At 47.5% G+C, this 18,590-nt stretch overlaps 2 protein-coding genes across 6 annotated transcripts in view; both read left to right on the top strand.

The window, feature by feature from the left end:
* The first annotated feature begins 388 nt into the window (after positions 1-388).
* On the top strand, positions 389-10,064 carry dusp16 (dual specificity phosphatase 16). Its single transcript, XM_047022535.1, has 6 exons — positions 389-712; positions 2,567-2,705; positions 4,474-4,637; positions 4,968-5,127; positions 5,357-5,480; positions 5,795-10,064. The coding sequence occupies exons 1-6, from the start codon at positions 437-439 to the stop codon at positions 6,978-6,980; spliced, it is 2,049 nt and encodes a 682-aa protein (XP_046878491.1). The 5' UTR covers positions 389-436; the 3' UTR covers positions 6,981-10,064.
* Positions 10,065-11,947: 1,883 nt separating this feature from the next.
* eps8a (epidermal growth factor receptor pathway substrate 8a) overlaps positions 11,948-18,590 on the top strand; it is a 38,295-nt gene continuing 31,652 nt past the window's right edge. For 3 of the 5 annotated variants that reach the window (XM_047022557.1, XM_047022561.1, XM_047022562.1), the window contains exon 1: positions 11,948-12,264. The gene's annotated coding sequence lies outside the window, so the exon portion shown is untranslated. Of the gene's footprint in view, positions 12,265-13,769; positions 14,021-16,159; positions 16,289-18,590 lie in introns of those variants that run through there. The other 2 variants (XM_047022559.1, XM_047022560.1) reach the window with 2 other exon arrangements.

Here is an 18,590-nt window from a genome sequence, read left to right on the forward strand (position 1 = left end):
CTGTTGTGGACACACCGTTAGGAACTCACACACACACATGCACACACACCCTCGGTCACACGGACACACAGACACACACAATCTCGCAAACAGAGGCGCGAGAAAGATAGTGGGGGTTTGAGTTTTCAGTCTTTCAGGGCCAGAGAGAGGCCTCCCTTTTTTCTCGCTCGCTCTCTTTCTGTTTCTCTCTCTCTCTCTCTCTCTCTCTCTCTCTTTGGCCTGGCCTCACGGCTGCCAAGCGCCATCAGGATGACATCATACCCGGCCGACACAATGGAGCTCTTCATCTCCTGAGGGTCGTCGCCAGGCTGCGTCACTGCGCTGGACCGCCAGCCCGGGAGGAATAGGAGGAGGAGGAGGAGGGAGGAGGGAGAGGAGGAGGGCGGGGGGGCTTCGTCGTCGTTGGGGGGGGGGAACGAGGAGAGAAGCGTCCATCATGTCGGAGTGTCCCGCGGGCACGCCGGTCGGACCGGGGGGGGGCGCCGGGTTCGGTGCCGGCGTGGTGCGGCCCATCGGGGCGGAGGGGCTGGTGTCTCTGCTGGAGGGGGGTCTGGACCGCGTGCTGCTGATCGACAGCAGGCCTTTCGTGGACTACAACTGCTCGCACATCCTGGAGGCCGTCAACGTCAACTGCTCCAAGCTGATGAAGAGGCGGCTGCAGCAGGACAAGGTGCAGATCGCCGAGCTGCTCCAGCACTCCGCCAAGAAGAAGGTAAGCGCCCACGTGACAGAAAGCAGTCATGCGCCGTACTCCCCCACCCCCCCCCCCCCCCCCCCCCCCCCCTGGACTTTGTCTCGATCCGAAAGAAAGTTGTGGAATTTCAATAATAGCGCCGTTTCAGATGTATATTATGTTTTTACGAAGATGTATTTTTGCGAGTTGTAAAATCCAGTCCTCCCTTTTTTGGGGGGGAGGCTTGGCGTCACGCTCGAGGAAAAAAAAACGATTTAAAGATGTCTGTCTGCTCTTTTTTATTACTGAGGCAACATTTTCCTACGAATGCGAGCTGTAATTAATTCCGTGTGCGACGAGTTCGAGAAAGTACAGTTTCCTGGTGAGTGTGTTGAATTTGGAAGGCCTCGCAAGCCACAGTGGCCCTGTCCCCATGTTCTGGATGTGGTCATAGAGAGGGGGGGGGTGGGGGGGGGGGGAGAGGAGGAGAGGGGGGGGGGGAGAGAGGGGGGGGGTCGCACCTGCGTCTCCCTCTCCTATCAAATGTCAACAGAACATCTATCCAGAAAGGGATCGAGTTTTTTGTTTTCTGTGAAAGAAACAATAATAACTAGCGTTTCTTTTTCTTGTATAATTTTGTTGATTCTTTTGAAAAGAAATAGATAAAGAACTTGGTGCCGTGAGAAAGTGGAGCATCAGTGAGGTAACTCGATGTGGTCACCATGCCCTGTCTAGGGGAAAGTCACGCGTGGTTCTTTTTGATATTCATTTCAAAGCAGTTGTCGCTCACGGATTGTACACCAACATGAGCAGATTAGGCTAATAACCAGACGATGACAGACGCGCAGGTCCACGGAACTGTTGTGTGTCAGCAATAGTGGAAAATTACACCGCTTCGAGCTAAGCCTCACAACACAAACAGCATCTATTCTTAGCCGCCGATTTGAACTCCAGCTATTCAGGTCAGGTGTGCTCAAGGGCAGTCTGAATGATATTCCCCAGCCGAGATTAGAACCATAAAACCACAATGGTCATAACTCACTGTCTCACTCCAACCGCTAGACCTCCTGGATGCTTATATCATACTTGCCACAGCGCCTGGAGCATGCCGCTGTGAAAGACCAGGTAACAGGATAGGCAGAGCAAGCTGTTATGTTGGGCGATCTCCAATGTCTGGGAGTGTTGGTGCCCAGGGTGTGTGATGTCAGTGGGCCCAGCCAAGCGTGTGTGTGTCTGTGTGTGTGTGGGAGGGGGGGTCTGTCTGTCTGGCTAATGGCCCTGAAAGTGCTGACCGAGGCCGTTTGGTTATGTGGGTCTGTTTGTTCTGATTGGCTGGGATTGCAGCGGTGTCGCAATGGCAATAATCAAACAAGGAAGTAGGTCACTGGCTGAAATGTTTGATGGGTATGTTTGATTAAATGTTTGTCTGTGTGTATGTTGTCCTACTTTTAATGAGAACACTGTCAAACAAGTTTCCAAAGTTTAGTTCTGTGATGAATGTTTGTGCCGTTCCAGTCTTCATATCTGTAGAGAATGTGTGTGCTTTACATCAGAGCTGTTTGGCAACACACTTTTTGAGTTGTGGTTGTTTAGAGCGAGCTGAGCTACGTTCAAGAGGAAGCTTTACTGACATACTTCTGACCTCAGCCCCTGTTGATAATGGTAGTGTTGTAGATAAAATCATGCTTTTTAATCTCCTTTCAGCCCTCATGTCTGTTGTTATGTCGCTGACTCACACATTGCTGATTAAAACTACTGTATGATTAACTGTTCCTGTTTGTTTGTGTGTGTGTGTGTGTGTGTATGTGTGTGTGTGTGTGTGTGTGTATGTGTGTGTGTGTGTGTGTGTGTATGTGTGTGTGTGTGTGTGTGGTGTGTGTGTGTGTGTTCCAGCTGGAGCTCCAGGGTGGGCAGGAGGTGGTGGTGTACGACCAGAGTTCCTCTGACCCCTCCTCCCTGGCCTCCGAGGCCTTTCTCAGCGTCCTATTGGCCAAGCTGGAGCGCAGCTTCCCATCGGTCCACCTGCTCTCAGGTAGAGTCTGCCCCGCCCAGCTCCCTGGCCCCCAGTCCAATCCGTGACCCACTCCACCAGCCCCGCTCCCCCTCCACCTTCCCTTACCTGGCCGGTGACACACGTAGCATTGCAGCTCTCGGCTCACCCTCTCACAGACACACGTTTCTCCCACTCGCTTAGTCACGCTCCCCACGTCTGTGCTCGGCACCGATGACTGATCCTGTGAGAAAAGAGCAATCGCTGTGCAGCGCACAAAACATGCGTCATCACGGCTGTTGGTTGGTTCCGCAAGATACATTTGATGAGCTCCGTACTCAGCTTGTTGTCCATATCTAATGTCCGGTAGTACAAGGCTCGGAGTAGATTATGGAGATTCTCGACTCTGGAACTTTGGAAACTTGCGAGCCGACAGTTAACCACAGCTGACCTTGAAAGGCCGAGAATGAGTTCATGTTCTTCTTCTTTTAGTTTGTTTTTGTAAATTGAGTGCATTTATGAGGTACAATTGGTACTGTATGGTTCCTCATGGGTATCATATCCTCATAGGACTTCCCGTTGCACTTTGGATAACAAACCTGTGTTTTTATACGTTAATCAAAGGTTTCATATTCACTATGGAAATGACACTTTATCCCATTTAAATATACACCAACCTGATCCCGCTAAATTGGTATTACACGTTTGAAAATGATTTGTTTATTCGTTTCAACATCAAGCCAGAGGATGGGGTACGAGTCTAACAGGACAGCCCTCAGCACTCACGTAACCCTGGGCTGGGGAGAAGTGGACACTTCTGCAGTTGGTCTTGAAACTTGGATAAACAATAGATTGAAATGTCACTGCTGTGGAAGTGAGCAGCTCTGCTCAGCCGTCCAGTGTTGTGACAGGCGGATTGAGGAAGTGGGGAAAGAGGGGAAGATGGGATATAAGAGGGAGGATCAACTCCCCACACCGTGACAGTAACCTCTGACCTCTCCCATGGCCCTTTTAAATATAACCTGCTGTTGAACCCTCTTCTTTATTTTGGTCCTCAGCTGTTGAAATTCTACGGGTTCTATTTTCACCCCATTGACTTCATACCAATGACGTTATATTTGTTTGTTCTGAGAACTGTACAGTGTAGATTTAATGCCTCTATGTACTGTTTTTCTTGAGCATTTTCGTAAGACACGACTTCTTAAAAGCAATCCTGGATCCTCCTTTACGACCCCCCCCCCCCCCCCCCTTAAAAATAATTTCCCTTTAGTGGCCTATTATTATGTAAATGTTTGCCAACAGCGGCCAGCATGTCTCATCCCTGTGAGTGAGGGGAGGCAAACCGGCGCTGACCAGGTTCTTCTGTGGCTCGGCAGAGTGCCTGAGGACCATTTCTCAGTCGAGTCGTCGTGGAGGACCTGCTCCGAGGGTGGCGAGGCGTAGCTGGAGAGCCTCCAGTCAAGCGGGTTGCCAGGCAACGCTTGGCAGGCAGGCTGCGACAGGGCGGCTGTGTTCTAAGTAGTTTGTGGAAAGGTCAACACCGAACGCCTTCTCTCGGACCACGCTCCTCCAGAGATGGATTGATTGATAAGGTCTAGGTTCTGGGCTTTAGCGTCCCAAAAAAGTGCAGAAAGCCCCCCCAAAACATTGTCCTTTTTTCAATCAGAGAAAATGTTACCATCCAAACCCTTGTACCACTAAAATCTCCTAGCCCTGTACTCCAAAACAACCTTTAGATGAGGGAACTTCCTCAGATGACTTCCGAATGAGGGCCATAATATGTGTGTGTGTGTGTGTTTGGGGGTTCCAGGTGGATTCGCAGAGTTCTCCCACCACTTCCCTGGCCTGTGTGAGGGCAAGTCTACACTGGTGCCGTCCTGTATCTCCCAGCCCTGCCTGCCCGTCACCAACGTAGGGCCCACCCGCATCCTGCCTCACCTCTACCTGGGCTGCCAGAGAGACGTGCTCAACAAGGTACCCCGGCGGAAGCTTCCAGCCTTCAATTAGTTTCCTTTCATGTTTAAGCCCCACCCTTTCATCTTTAAGCCCCACCCTTTTATCTTTAAGCCCCACCCTTTCATCTTTAAGCCCCACCCTTTCATTTTGAAGCCCACCCTTTCATATTGAAGCTGCCTTCCATCAAAAGGCTCAAATGAATACATTGTCTCAATGTTTTTTTTATTTTGTATTTATGTGAACCCACAATGGCTTTTTAACCACTTATGTGGATGAGGTGAAATTTGACACTCAAAACAAGTCAAATAACAAGTTGTAATGAGCCCTCATCCCTTTGTCTGCCTGCAGGAGCTGATGCAGCAGAATGACATTGCTTACGTCCTAAATGCCAGTAACACCTGCCCCAAGCCGGACTTCATCCCCGAGTCCCACTTCCTGCGTGTTCCTGTCAACGACAGCTTCTGTGAGAAGATCCTGCCCTGGCTGGACAGATCCGTGGAGTTCATAGGTCAGCCCGCAAAGCATTATGGGTTTAAGATCGATGACCGAAGGGAGATTTGCCTCTATTTGCGATGCTTCGCAAACTTGCATCTTAAGGACATTCCTAATTAGTGTACTATATTTTCCACTGAGATGAAAATAGTATTTTGCAGTTTTACCTAGATAGGTGAGCTGTCAGATAAGACTATGTATTCTCACTGGCCTGAACAGACACTGAACAGATATGTCTCTTCCAGAGAAAGCAAAAGCGTCAAATGCCAGGGTCCTGGTCCACTGTCTGGCTGGAATCTCCAGATCGGCCACCATTGCCATCGCCTACATTATGAAGAGAATGGACATGTCCTTGGACGAGGCATACAGGTGAACGCACACACATACACAGACACACACACACAATTCAATATATACAGGTCAGCTTCCTTCTTAGCAAGGAATGTCATCCCTGAGGTTTCACCGCTCCTGTTATGGGAGAAGATAAAATCAATGGTCCGCCCTAATGGCCACCAATCCTGAAATGACCTCTAATTACACTGGCCTTTGTGTCCCTGCCAATTAAAACATACATTGTGGTGCCCACTGAGAAACCCTAGGAACCACATTGAGAATGCAGCTCTCAAGTCGGTTGCTATGACGACCTCACCCATTAGTGTGGTCCTCTGTGTTTCCCTCCCTAGGTTCGTGAAGGAGAAAAGACCCACCATCTCCCCCAACTTCAACTTCCTGGGACAGCTTCTGGACTTTGAGAAGAAGATCAAAAGTCCCCAGGAGCCCGAGGCCAAGCTGAAGGTCCTCCAATCAGAGGAGCCCGCTGAGCCCCCCGTGGACCAGCAAGAGGGGGTCGGGGACCCCCAGGAGCCAACGGACCTTGTGGAGCTCCTGGGCCCCCAGGAGCCCCCAGTCCCGCTGGAGCTGTCCATGCTGGAGCCCCTGACCCTGCCTTGCGTGCTGGCTGACCTCCCCGAGGACCATCTCCTGGCCCAGGCCCTCTGTAGCCTGCAGCTGCCTGAAGGCTCCGAGGACAGCGCCAGGCTCAAGCGCTCCTTCTCCCTGGACATCAAGTCGTACGTGGAGCCGGGGAGCAGCGTCCCCCTGCGTGCCTTCGTCCCTCACCCTGGAGCAGGGGACGCCCAGGAGTACTACAAACCGTCCGCTTTCAAGGAGCCCGCCAGCAAGCCCTGCCAGTTCTCCCCAGTGGAGGAGGTGTCGGAGCAGTCCACCCCGGAGCAGAGCCCCGACAAGGAGCAGGTGGACGGCCCAGCCCCGGCCGCCCCTGCTGCCCCTACCACCTCCAGCACCGCCGCCCCCGGCAGCGCCAAGCTGCCCAGCGTCCCCAAGCCTCCACCCCCACTTCTCAGCTGCTCCCACCAGCTCCACCGCAGCGGCAGCATGGAGGAGAGCCCCCACGCCACCAGCTTTCTGCTGGGCCTGTCCCGGAGCCAGCAGCACCTGGCCAAGCCCGGCCCGGGCGGAGGGGCCCTGAAGGGCTGGCACTCGGACATCCTGCTGGGGCCCGTCACCGTCTCCACGTCCTCCCTGGCCGGCGGCTGGTACCTCTCCTCCGAGTCCACGCGCTTCTACTCCACCTCGGCCATCCTCAGCGGCGGCGGCGGCTACGCGGCCTACAGCTGCAGCCAGGGCTTCGAGGCGGTGCGGCGGCGCGGGAGGCAGAAGAGCGGCGACCGGGGCGACTCGCGGCGGAGCTGGCACGAGGAGAGCACCTTCGAGAAGCAGCTGAAGCGCCGCAGCTGCCAGATGGAGTTCGGGGACGGGATGTCGGAGAGCCGCTCCAGGGAGGAGCTGGGGAAGGTGGGCAGCCAGTCGAGCTTCTCGGGCAGCATGGAGATCATCGAGGTGTCCTGAGGGGCGCATGGAGAGACGGGAACGTCTTGTGCACTGTGTGTCTCCGCCCTGCCTCCTTCCACCCCTTCACCCAAATTCTCCTGAACGATATGATCAAATTTGAAGATCACTCACTTTTGGACCCAACATACAATATGTATCCCACATGGGAAACAACCTTGAACTGGTCTTGTGGCGCTTTTGTGTACTTTTCGTGTCCGTTTTTTTCCGACATGTTGGCCGTAAATGTAGTAGAGTGCTTAACTCGGACTTGGATGCAGCTGTGTGTTACTGAATGTGATGAAGCGGACCCACACAGCCACGTACGCGTACTGTACACTCTTAAACTGTTGTTTCACTGAGGACTGAGCCTTCGGTAGATATTTTGGGGACTTGAGGATGAGTGGTGCTCATCATATGTTTGTTTTTCATTTTCTTTCATTCTCATCAGCCTTAGACATCTACGTCTGCCAGATCTTGTTCTTATCAACCCGGAGCCTTGCACAAAGCACGGCGTCAAACTGGATCCGAAACACAAACTTTTCGTCTTCTCCTCTCCTGATGGCGTCAACGTTTAAACTGTCCAGTACCTCACAGATACAAATTTGAGGGTTCCTTTTAATCGTGATTTTTTTGTGTCCAGCTCATTGACAATTGAAATCTCAGGTCTCATTTGAGCAGCAGAAAAGACTATTGATCAGTTCCCATGAATGATGAGAAAGGTTATGGATTTGTCTGAAAGGGTTTTTGAAAGAAGGAAAGGTTTAACGGTTGAAACGCCTGTGCTGAAAGCTTTCAATATTTCCCGCCATTGGCAACTGTCAAGCGATCAGTTTCGCCCTTCCTGACACAAGCGGCTTAAATGTGCTGCGGAGGACTGCTGCTGATCAAGGACATGTTGTTATTGGTGGTAGGTAAGAGGTATATGAGGACAGGAGTCCTACAGGTAGAAAGTTGGATAAGCAAGTTCTTACTAAGAAAGAGGCTGGAACTCTTGTTCAAAACATCGTAGCTGTGACCGATGGCATCATGCCTACAAGCAGCGGTGGAGATGGCAAAGGATTGTTCTAGAGAAGACTAAACGAAGATAGGGTTATAGAAAGTTAATGCCTCGGTCAGATCACTCACAGACGAGGATTTGTCTATCCTAGACATTTAATATTGCACTATTTTGGTTCGGGAATGGTTTTTGGAGAAGTATTTTAACAGTTAGCTTTTGGTTTTATGAGCAAATTGGTGGCCATTTTAAGAGAATGATGCTGTGCTTCTGAGTGTGAATGTGCAAGTATGTTTGATGCCCACAAGCTAGCAGATCCGAAAGCTGAATACGTTGGTGTTCAACAGGAACCTTTACACTTTCACAACTGTTTGCTTTAAGGTGATACATTACCGCAACCGTTTTGTTTCCTCATAGCAAATACTAAATGTCTTTAGACGCAGAGAGGGTAAACAACAAATAATACGCAAGATACGGAACGTTGTGCAAAGAAACGATAGTATTCCGCGATGCGTATGGCGGGTTAGGGTTATCAGTACGAGAAACGGCTCACCTTGATCTTTTCTGTTGAATGCCTTGTTCTGGAGAGGTTGGGAGTGAGTTGGCTGCCTTGCGCAGTGATGGTGAAGGAGGACAGGGTCTTGCTGTTGGCCTTCCCACAACTTGGTCATGCAGTCAAACAAGTCACTCGATACATGTGACACAGAGGAGAGGGGTTTTTGTTTTTTTTTAAGAGAGAAATAAGGTGTCCATACACCATCATCTCTTTCTCTGGACATCTTATTTACAGATCTCCAACTGCCCCCCCCCCCCTTTTTTATCTGATTGTGTGAGAGTAGCCTAGGCTGTCATTGGTTTCGAGTGACTTTTTTGGGTTCCAAAGTCCTAGTCCCACCCCCCTACTCCCCTGCCTAGATAGCACCATGTTCTAACCCTTCTCACCCCCTCTGTTCTACACCTACACCTTCGTCTGTGTGTGACGAGCTGGACAGAATGGCAAGTCTTATGACATCATTAGATCAGATCAAGTTTAGGTCCTTGGGTATGGATTTGACGGATTTTTGTTGTGTGTCGAGTTGGCAGTGTATGAATCGGACAAGTGTTTTAGGCCGAAGGTTCTGGGATTGGCCACTGGGGCTTGAGGTAAGATGGAGTGGAGGAATGTCAGTTCCCAGGCTATGTGGGTTGCCTTCATCACATCCTCAGACCACTCTGGGATCAGTAAACTGTACTCCTGGCTTTGTACACATCCTTCCTGTATTTAGAGTGTGGTGCTGGTCATCTGTTAGGGCAGTATTATTTCCTGCACTTACATCCAACAAGTGTTGACTGATGGTCGGCCTAATGACTGTGGAGCTACCCCTGTAGGCAGGTAGCGCGGGACGGATAATTGGGAAAGGAAGTGATGTCATGGGGATGGCATGCTTCGAATTGAGCGATTGACAAGTTCAGGAAAACGACAAGGCAGTTTTAAGCCTCTGGAGAGGGTGACCTCAAAACCACCTCTCTGGTCCCAAACCGCTTCACTTCCTCTTGTGCCTTTTGAAATTTAGTGTGCGACGCTGGTATGCTTCTCTCACCTGTTTTTTGTATGATTTTATTCGATTTCTCTCGATTTTTTTTTCTACAGAAGAATGGTTTTTTTTAATTGCAAAGTAGCATGTTTGAACGTTTTGAAGTTATCTCCAAAGCTGTGAAATATACCGGTATATGGAATATCAGATGTAAACTCAACTGTAGAGGGATATATCATAAATGGGTTTGTGGCAACCATGTCACAGTTAGCAAGATGACGATTTGTCAACTTTTCGGGAGCTGATTCTACCCTAGTAATTGGTTTGTTGGAATTTAAAACAATGATTCCAAACTTCTACATTTTCTATCCATTAGATATTAAAGCCATTGATTAGCTACTGGATTACTGGATTTGTAAAGGACTTACAGTATGATATTAGATAAAAGATGGTACCTGTGTGAACATGTGTGCAAGTAGGCCTGTGGCGTTGTGTGACAACATAGTTAGCTTTACTTTTGACAATGTGCACAGTTGTATGAAGTTATAATGCATTAGATGTATGATGACTGTTGAAATAAAATCTGAAACGGTACTCAAGTTGCGCTTATTCTTTGTCTGCTTCATTTGGTATGCAACTAGTTTGAACCATAAAAGGAAAATGCATATTGCTCTGTTTACAGAATGAAATTAACCTAACGTAAAAGTGAATTTACCCCCATTTGAATAACCAATGTGCTGGAAACCCAAATCCGAGTTTCTAGAAATGGGCAACGCATTCATATGACAATCTGACCAAGACTCGTCTGATTCAACACAGTTGTTTGTGAGTGTACTCGACCTTACTTTGTGAATAACAACTGTAAAAGATGAGGTCCAGGTACAGATGGTTGTCTTCATGACCGCAGAAGTAGGCCCTGTTCTAGAGATGCAGAGACGTGCCACTTGCACCAGGGTAGATACAGGTGGCCTCTACCACTATCACCACCACCATATCTAAGGGGGCATGTTCAACGTCATCCAATAATGGGCTGTGGGAGTAGGGGCCATTTGGACAAGGGGCTCTTTCTTCTCCAGCAACCCAGATGCCAGATTTAAATCCTAGTAAGGGGGAGCAGGTTGTTTTTGATCCAAACCAATTGCAGTGTAGGAGGAGGTAACAGTTGAAGTACGCTCGTATGACCTGTCTCCAGATAGGGACTCGGTTGGGAAAGATCTCTCAAGCACCAAAAGCAATCAACAGAAAAGCAACTTGAGTGCTAGTACATCCTTCAGACCGTCTCTGTAGATTCCAGGGAAGATTGGTCATATTTTCACCAGAAGAAACATCCCTGGTCTCAGGCTAAGATGAACTGAAGCAGAGAAAACACGCTTGTCAGGTGACAAACGTGAATCTTTGTATTGTAATTTTTTGTGTTTGGTGTATCAAAAAGCATCAACAGGCATCAATATTGACTCCTTCCATGGGACCACGGGATATAAAAACAGAAAACGACTAATGTTTTATGGTGTAAGGGTGACCTCAAGTGGACTGGGACTATAACGACACATGTAGTCGGACTGAACATACAAACTTCTAATGGGATAGACTCCATTCTCGGGAACATAATACCTTTCTATCAACATATGTGATAGATGCGATAATAAACTCTTTGATTTGATTTATGTAGGCTGTGGACTATTTAATTCTTATACAAAGTACATCTTTTTTTATCAACGCTTTGAAGAAGAATAGGATCAAAAAGAACAGAATCTGAGCATGAATTACTTTTTCTGTAGTAGTACCTCTCTTTTATACTCAGGCTTTGGGCGCTTCATATTTAAATCTGCTTTTATAGCTATAAAAGCCCATACACCCCACTATTTACAACTTTCTCACTACATTCATAATTTTTTCTTTCTATGAATCAAACTAGATATCTACCTATAGATGTAAATCATTAATATTACATTTCAGTCTTGAGTGTTTTCTAAACCTTCACCATAGTATTATTCTACATTATGGCAACCTGAGCCGGCCCAAGGCATAAGCGAACGAAGGGGCTGCTTAGGGCCCCCGTGGCCACCAGAGGGCCCCCAAGAGCACATACAATTACAGCTTAATTTAAAAATTATATATTATGTTAAAGATAATTATAGAAATTCGCAATATTAAATGCAATATTATGTTGACCAGCTGGCAAGCAAGCTAATACCACTAGTTTAATAATTAGATTAATAATTAGATTAATAATGTGCAAATAATCAAGCATTAACAATAATCAATTGTATTTGCGTCACCAAGGGGCCCCCAAATAAATTCTGCTTAAGGCCCCATAAAGTCTTGGACCGGCCCTACATGAACCTATTCATAAGATCACTCTTACACATTTCGCCATTCATGGGAATGGCTGGTGCGCAAACGAACTCATTGCGGTAGAGGGCGTCAGTGACTTTTCAGTGACCGCTTGGCGAGGGTGAGTGTTGGAGAGGTAGGAACGATAAGAGCCGAGAAGAGGCAGACCCGAATAGTAGCCAGAAATCCACAACACGTTTGGAAGTCTAGTCACATTTTCTTAACGCTTTGGTCTGTATTCCTGCATATCATCCCACTTGTGCCAGCCTGTTCGCAACTTTTTGCACCCACCTGGCGCTTTTCAAACATTTTCTGCGGTCAAGAAGAAGCTTGGTGACTGGCTGTCGCGGTGATCATTAAATAACCCACTTCACCGCATTTTATCCATCACAGAGGAAAATTGCCGTCCGTTTGTGACATGTGGTAACAGTTAAGGGTTGTGTGAAGCCAACCTTTGCAGGTAAGCCATCGTTTTTTTATTTTAATCAATAAAACGCTTTCCTTATCTTACAACTATTTATCCTAATGCATGCACGGTGATGACATATATTGACCAGGTGCAGTGTACTATAAACCCCCAGTTAAATTATCTTGATGGATTGATTTATTGACTCAATTGAGTCCTCTTGAGTAGGCTACTGTCTAGAGTTCAGTTGCACAATTGTTTGTAAACGATGGGGCGAACATAAACCGTTGCACTGTAAACTTGATCCGCTATGGAAGGTAGGCAAGTGTAGCAACGGAGGTGAAGTGCCACACCTGCCCGCATTGGTTACCATACGACTCGATACTCCAAATGTATTGATACTACTGCCTCTTCCACTTAAGCAATGTGGGATACATTATGTCCAGTACATCAGGTTTTCAAAAATATATAATTGTTGGTTCAAATCATTAAATCAAAAGTGGAAAAGCTTAAAATAAATCGGACTGCACATATCCACTTGGTCTGGATGCCACGTTAGACTGATTATCGTGTGTACAGACTGAAATATTAGTGTTGATAATGAGCATTTTACCAGCGCTCGACGCTGCGGTCCTTTGTTTGGGTTACTGTCTTGGGGACGTCAGTCCCTTGATATAAGAAGGGTGGTCTCTATTTTTAAAGCGGGGTTAAAGGAAGTTGTCGCATGCTTTCATTGATTTTACATTCAATCTTAAAAAATAAAAACCTTCTTTGTGTCAGTCAAGCTGGCTTGAACGTTGGCATGAGGAATCATTATTTATATCCTATTAATTTCACCAGAAATTAGAAAATAATATCTTGCATCTCATACAAAATGTTAACTGTTTTTGAGGGAAGGAACTGTCAAAACCCATTTCATAATATCTACCTGTGTTTTGGAGTCTGGAGCACCACAGTCATACAGTGCATGCACCCCTGCAAGGTGACTTTGAATGCCAAAGACAACATTGACCTTTTTTTATCTTTCTTACATTTTCCCCTCAGGTGCATGGCACCACTCTAAGCGGTGAAATGGTCTCTGGAACCCATGTCAGTAATACTCAATACCAACTAGTTTTGGTATCACAAGTCACTATCATCTCTACTGAATTGCAGCCCCCTTCCTCATTTGCAAGCATGCATCAGGTCCATGACTGTAAAGACAGTGAGTGGTTAACAGTTTTAATAGGCAGGCCAGCTCGTTATATCATATCTCTAGTGACCTGGCGCAGTAATTGGTGTTTTGAGCAGTTTAAGGTCCCTCAGGTAAAGGGGTAGCACTGAAGCCATGTTATGCAACCATTTTAAATCAATCTCTGAGCTGTTTCTCAACTGGATGTTTTGGGGTGGATTTTGTTGACGTGGGTGTGGGGACATGTGTAGCTATTCGAGTGGGCAAAACGTATCTTCATCTTTTAGTGAAGTGGTGTCTGCGCTTGGAAAACAAGACCATTTGTGCTGATGTGGGATTCCATGAGACCTTTAAACCAAAGATTGCGAAATCCATTATCTGTTCCCAGACTCTACCCATGTTCTGTAATGGAGAACTGCAAAGGCAATTGGAATGGCTCGATCTCCACATTTGTTGCCAGAAACTGAGCTATCAACACAGCTAGCGACCCACAGCTGCATCAGTTGGGAACCCAAATGTCCTTGTGAACATTCTCTTTGGCCACCATCCCTGGGTTCAGCAAGAGAGGCCTATTTTGGGAGTTCCCAGCCTGTCTCTTCTCTGCTTTCGACAACATTCGCCAGAAGAACCTTCTCCCTGGTGAGCTCTAATATGTTGGCTAAGTAGGATGTTTACCATGAAGGCCAAATGATCTCCCTCCCTGGGTAAGATGATTTGATTTAAGTACCGGTGTGAAAGCGACCTTGATGGTTATTAGCTTGCTCCTGTGTTTTCAGATATTGGAATTTGAGCACTGAAATATAGCTTCGTTTTTGGGGGGTTAGATATTCTCATCAGCTATAATCTAAGTGTCAACTCGATGACAGTTCCACTTGTCTGTTTAGCTGAGGATGTTTGAGTGTGTTCTATAATGGTGTATTTATTTACTTGAACATCATGTCTTGCTTTTTGAACTCTCAGTCCTGGGGTTGAGGGATCATGCTGGCTGGTTGTTTTTGAGGAATCAATTAAACATAGCTTTTCTGGGCTCAATGAACAGTGGAGCAGAGGAGGCCCAGGGTATTAGCTAGGGAGTAGCAGGGCTTAGTTGGAGTTTACTGATGGAACAGATGGTACCAGGAAGAGTTGTGTATGGTGTGGACAATGGCTCAACACAATCTGGCTTTGGGGAGAAAAGTGTTGAGGATGGCATGAGCTCTTTCTGAGAAATAAAGCAGTTTGTAGATGAGCTGAAACCTTTCATTTTTTTCCTTCTCTCTCCCGGAATGCATTTTGGAACCACTAGTCTAGAACTGAAGTTAATGAAAAGCTTGTGTTTTTATTGAGTCAATCTAATGCAAGTCTAAGTAGACTCTCATAGTCATTAAGATCTCCATAGGCACCATGTTGAATGACATAAAGCCGTGTTCAGACCTGTGCACTGTTGTAGTGTTCTGGTGCAATACCCAATCATGGGACCGACAGCATCTCTTTAAGAAGATCAGTGCGTCGATCAGTAGATTGTCTGGAGTCCTGTTACTCTGGGAGACTCTGTGTCCACCACAGGGTCAACGACACGGCCAGAGTGACAGATGTCTAGCCCGCCCCCACAGCTTAAGGGCTCAAGTCACTTCATGATCAAGGATTCCCCCATTATTTGTATTATTCCTTTCCTTGTGGTGATGTACAGTAAACAGTACATTTGATCAAAGTTGTGTAATGATTTGGCACCATTTCTGTAGCCGTCAGTCCAGCGTAGGAACAATGTGTTTTTGCTTGTCCACTGATCATGTGGTATTATGTGTCAAAGGTTCAAAAGGCTTAGTGCCAATACAATACTGCTGACTGCTTTGCAAGAAGACCACCAGTAATGCTTCTCTCACTCTGTGTATCCAGTCGTTTAATCTTGTGGTGTTTAAACAAGAACTTACTTGGAGCATTAATGATTGTCCAGTAGATGTATTTTGCTCCTTGGCCTTCCTTCCTTGACGACTGAGTTAACCGTGCGTTTGTTCAGTGTGATTGGGGCCTGTGGTTGGCCGTGAGGATGTGTGTGTGTGTGTGTGTGTGTGTGAGGGGGAGGGGGGGGTTCAAAAGGTTTCCTCTTCCCCCTTTTCACCTCAGCACTAACGGTCTTCATTGTCTTCCTTTCCAAGGTACCAACGTGTGCCAGGTAGTGAGGGGTTTGCTGCACTGTCCTCCTTTTGTTCTTTGAATTCCTCTTGGCTATTGTCTGACTATAAGGGGAAGCTCAATGGTTCCTCAAATAGCCAAATGATATGTTTTGCAGAGATGTGGGCAGGTACTAAGTGGAGCTACATTTAGCCTACCTCTGGAAGATTGAATCAATGCTAATCCTTTAGCTTGTATCACAAAGGTCTGTAGTTGTTTGATTTCCCCTTGTTGGCTCGTTTTAAAGCAGGAAGACCTCAACCATTATATCATTAGCATCGGCAGTGGTAAATGAAAATTGAATCTCACTGTGAAAATAAAATGGATAGGATTGACTTCCCCAACTTTGTCTCTAAGGACTCTGTGCAGACTCTGTCCATAAGGACATTTAAATGGATTGCTTGCCAATTCTCCTTCCCTCACTCTTTTCTGTTGCTTCCTCCCAGGGCCCACCAGGTCTTATGTCATTTCAGTAATCTATCGTTTCTCGTCCTAACTATCGAGGTAGTCTGGTTCCACTGCCTGGCCCCATCGTCCTCAGTTCTCCATTATGGTCCTTTGATGTGTGTCATCATTCTGCTCCTCCTCAGATTGTAGAGTGCCTTGTTGGCGCAGTGCTGTGGCCCATACTGTCCATACGACACTCTGATTATTGTAGAGGGAGCAGTGGAGTGCTGACTTACGTTCTCAAAATAGAAGGAAAGAACAGGAAATGATCAGTGGGAAAATAATTGAGGACATTTCTTCGGGGTATCTGTAAGTTCTTTCATATCTCCGAGTTATTCTGTGGTGTGGTACAGCTTAGTAGTCCATTTCTTAGACAAACAGGAACTAAAGCATTTGAGAACAAGATATTAGCATGTAGCTAATGTTGACACAGAGCTGCTCTCGCTCGGCCTGGGTCAGGGGAGACTGCCAGTGGTAGCACACTGGTTCTTTTATGCTTTCGTCTTTCAGGCGGTGCCCTTCTTTTGTCCTCCGGGCCACTGTGCCAGGCCTCCAGCCATGCCAGCCTTCCAGGGGGGTAGGGAGGGAGGGAGCAGGTACTCTGTAGCCCTTAACCGATCCTGGATGCAGTATCTCAGTCATTACACTTCTCTACGCTGACTAGTTCCTTTTGAGAGGCAGTGCTGTGGCCCATACAGTATGGGCCACAGCAGCAAAGGCTCGGAAGTGAAGTGCGTGCCTTCCAATAGTGTGGACACGCACGTCTACGGCTGATCTAAGTGGGTGTCTCGTCCACTCGTTCCGATTCGAGAGGGGGCATCGCCGTCCCATGGAGATGTAGCCGCCGGCCGAGTTAGCATGTCTGTGTTCGGAGCCACTGCCAGAGTGTTTTGGGTTGGGATTGGAACAGTGTTGCGACACGAGGCTGTCCTAGGGCTGTCTTGTGCAAGTGAGTGTGAGGATCAAAACATTGCAGGTCAATGCATGCACGAACTGCAGCACTCCCTTCCCCGCGATGTTTCCTGTTTCTACCTGAACCGTGACTATCAAAGATTAAACATCCCAGTAGACGGCAATCGGACACCAAAGCGGGAGGCTCTTTCTACAAGTGACGGAAAAATGAAATGTCACCTGAGATCTTGGAGAAGGGGAAAGTATGAGCGTTTTTGCCATGTGAGCATGAGGGGAAACCGTAGGAGGTTGTTTGATTTGGGCCACGGGTACTGGAGGAACGGGGCCTAAATGTCAAGGGCCATTGTCTTCATCCTTGCTGAGAGAAGACCTCTGGGGTGCCCGCTCTCCCAAAGGCTTATGGGAGCAGACAGGGCCATCGTGTGAGGCAGCTAGCTAGTGAACCATAAAGAGCTGAGGTCTAAACCGGAATGACGGCCATTGGTGCAGACGCACTCACAGTACGGAAACTGGAAGAGGTGTCGGTCAGTCGTGGAAGTGTTTTTGAGGGAGAACTAAAAACATGGCCATTTTTTGTGTTCAGGAAATCAGGTCCCGCTGGTACCAGAGCAGTGTGTCATCCAGCTGGTACCAGAACCAGGTGTGTGTGTTTGTGTGTGAGAGGGACATCCTGCTGGTACCAGAGCCTGACGTGCAAGGCTTCCTGCTGGGCTTGTCTGCCGAGCAGGCTGGCATTACTGACTGACTGCCTGCCTAAGATCTATTTATCCACAGCTGAAGGCTTGACGTTGAGACGATGGCATACTTAGTCGTTTGTACTGGTGTGTCTCCCATTTTTGATCAAACACCTGTCTGTATTTGGCTGGCAGACGGAGTGTGAAAGAGAAAACAGCACGCTTGCCTCGTCACAGCATATTTAGTGCAGTCATGCAACCAAAATAAAAGTTTTCATTCTAACATTCCCACTAAGTAGGAGTTGGGTTGAATGCACGGGCGAAGGCTGTAACACATCACTAAATTGTGGCTTACCAAAATTGGCCCATCTTAAATTCCTCATGCGTCCTACGGGGCTGAATTGTCAAAACAAGTCGTGGCTTGTGTTTCTTTTTTCGTCCTCTGCCATTTTCTTTCACCACCATGAGACGGTTAAAAGCAGACACTTTATCGGGGATCACTGCACCACCTAGAGTAATGATTCATTATCAAGCCCAAGGTCTTAAAAGCTAACAATGTAAAGTGCTCTCCGTCTATCTCTACGATTCTCTAGGCTACCATTTGCAACAGAACAAAGGAAATGGACTGGCAAGATGTTGTCCAATTCGAACGTGGCCATGGCTGCTTGCTCGTCTTTTTAGTGCTTCCCTTTTTCATTCCAAGCCTGCGCATCAATCTCAAGTTCCCCCGGGTTACGGGGTCAGCAGCTTCTCGTTCCACCTTAGAGACATGAATGTTTAATAAGTCTTCTGTTCCTCCCTTTTGTCTGTCCCTTCAGCAGGTGTGTTTGGGGTACTATCCGCTCAGCTGTGTTGAGGTACTGCCTGCTGAGGTGGATCCCCTCCCTGTCACTTATCTCTGGCCTTCTGAGTCCTCCCTGCCCTGCCAAGGAACCTCATAGCAGGCCTGTTGTTTTCCCTCTGAATATCAAGTACTTTACAGTAGAAGTCTGTGTGTGTGTGTGTGTGTGAGCTGCCCTGCTTGA

Source organism: Hypomesus transpacificus, chromosome 7, assembly GCF_021917145.1.
Source record: "Hypomesus transpacificus isolate Combined female chromosome 7, fHypTra1, whole genome shotgun sequence".
NCBI classification, from domain to species: domain Eukaryota; kingdom Metazoa; phylum Chordata; class Actinopteri; order Osmeriformes; family Osmeridae; genus Hypomesus; species Hypomesus transpacificus.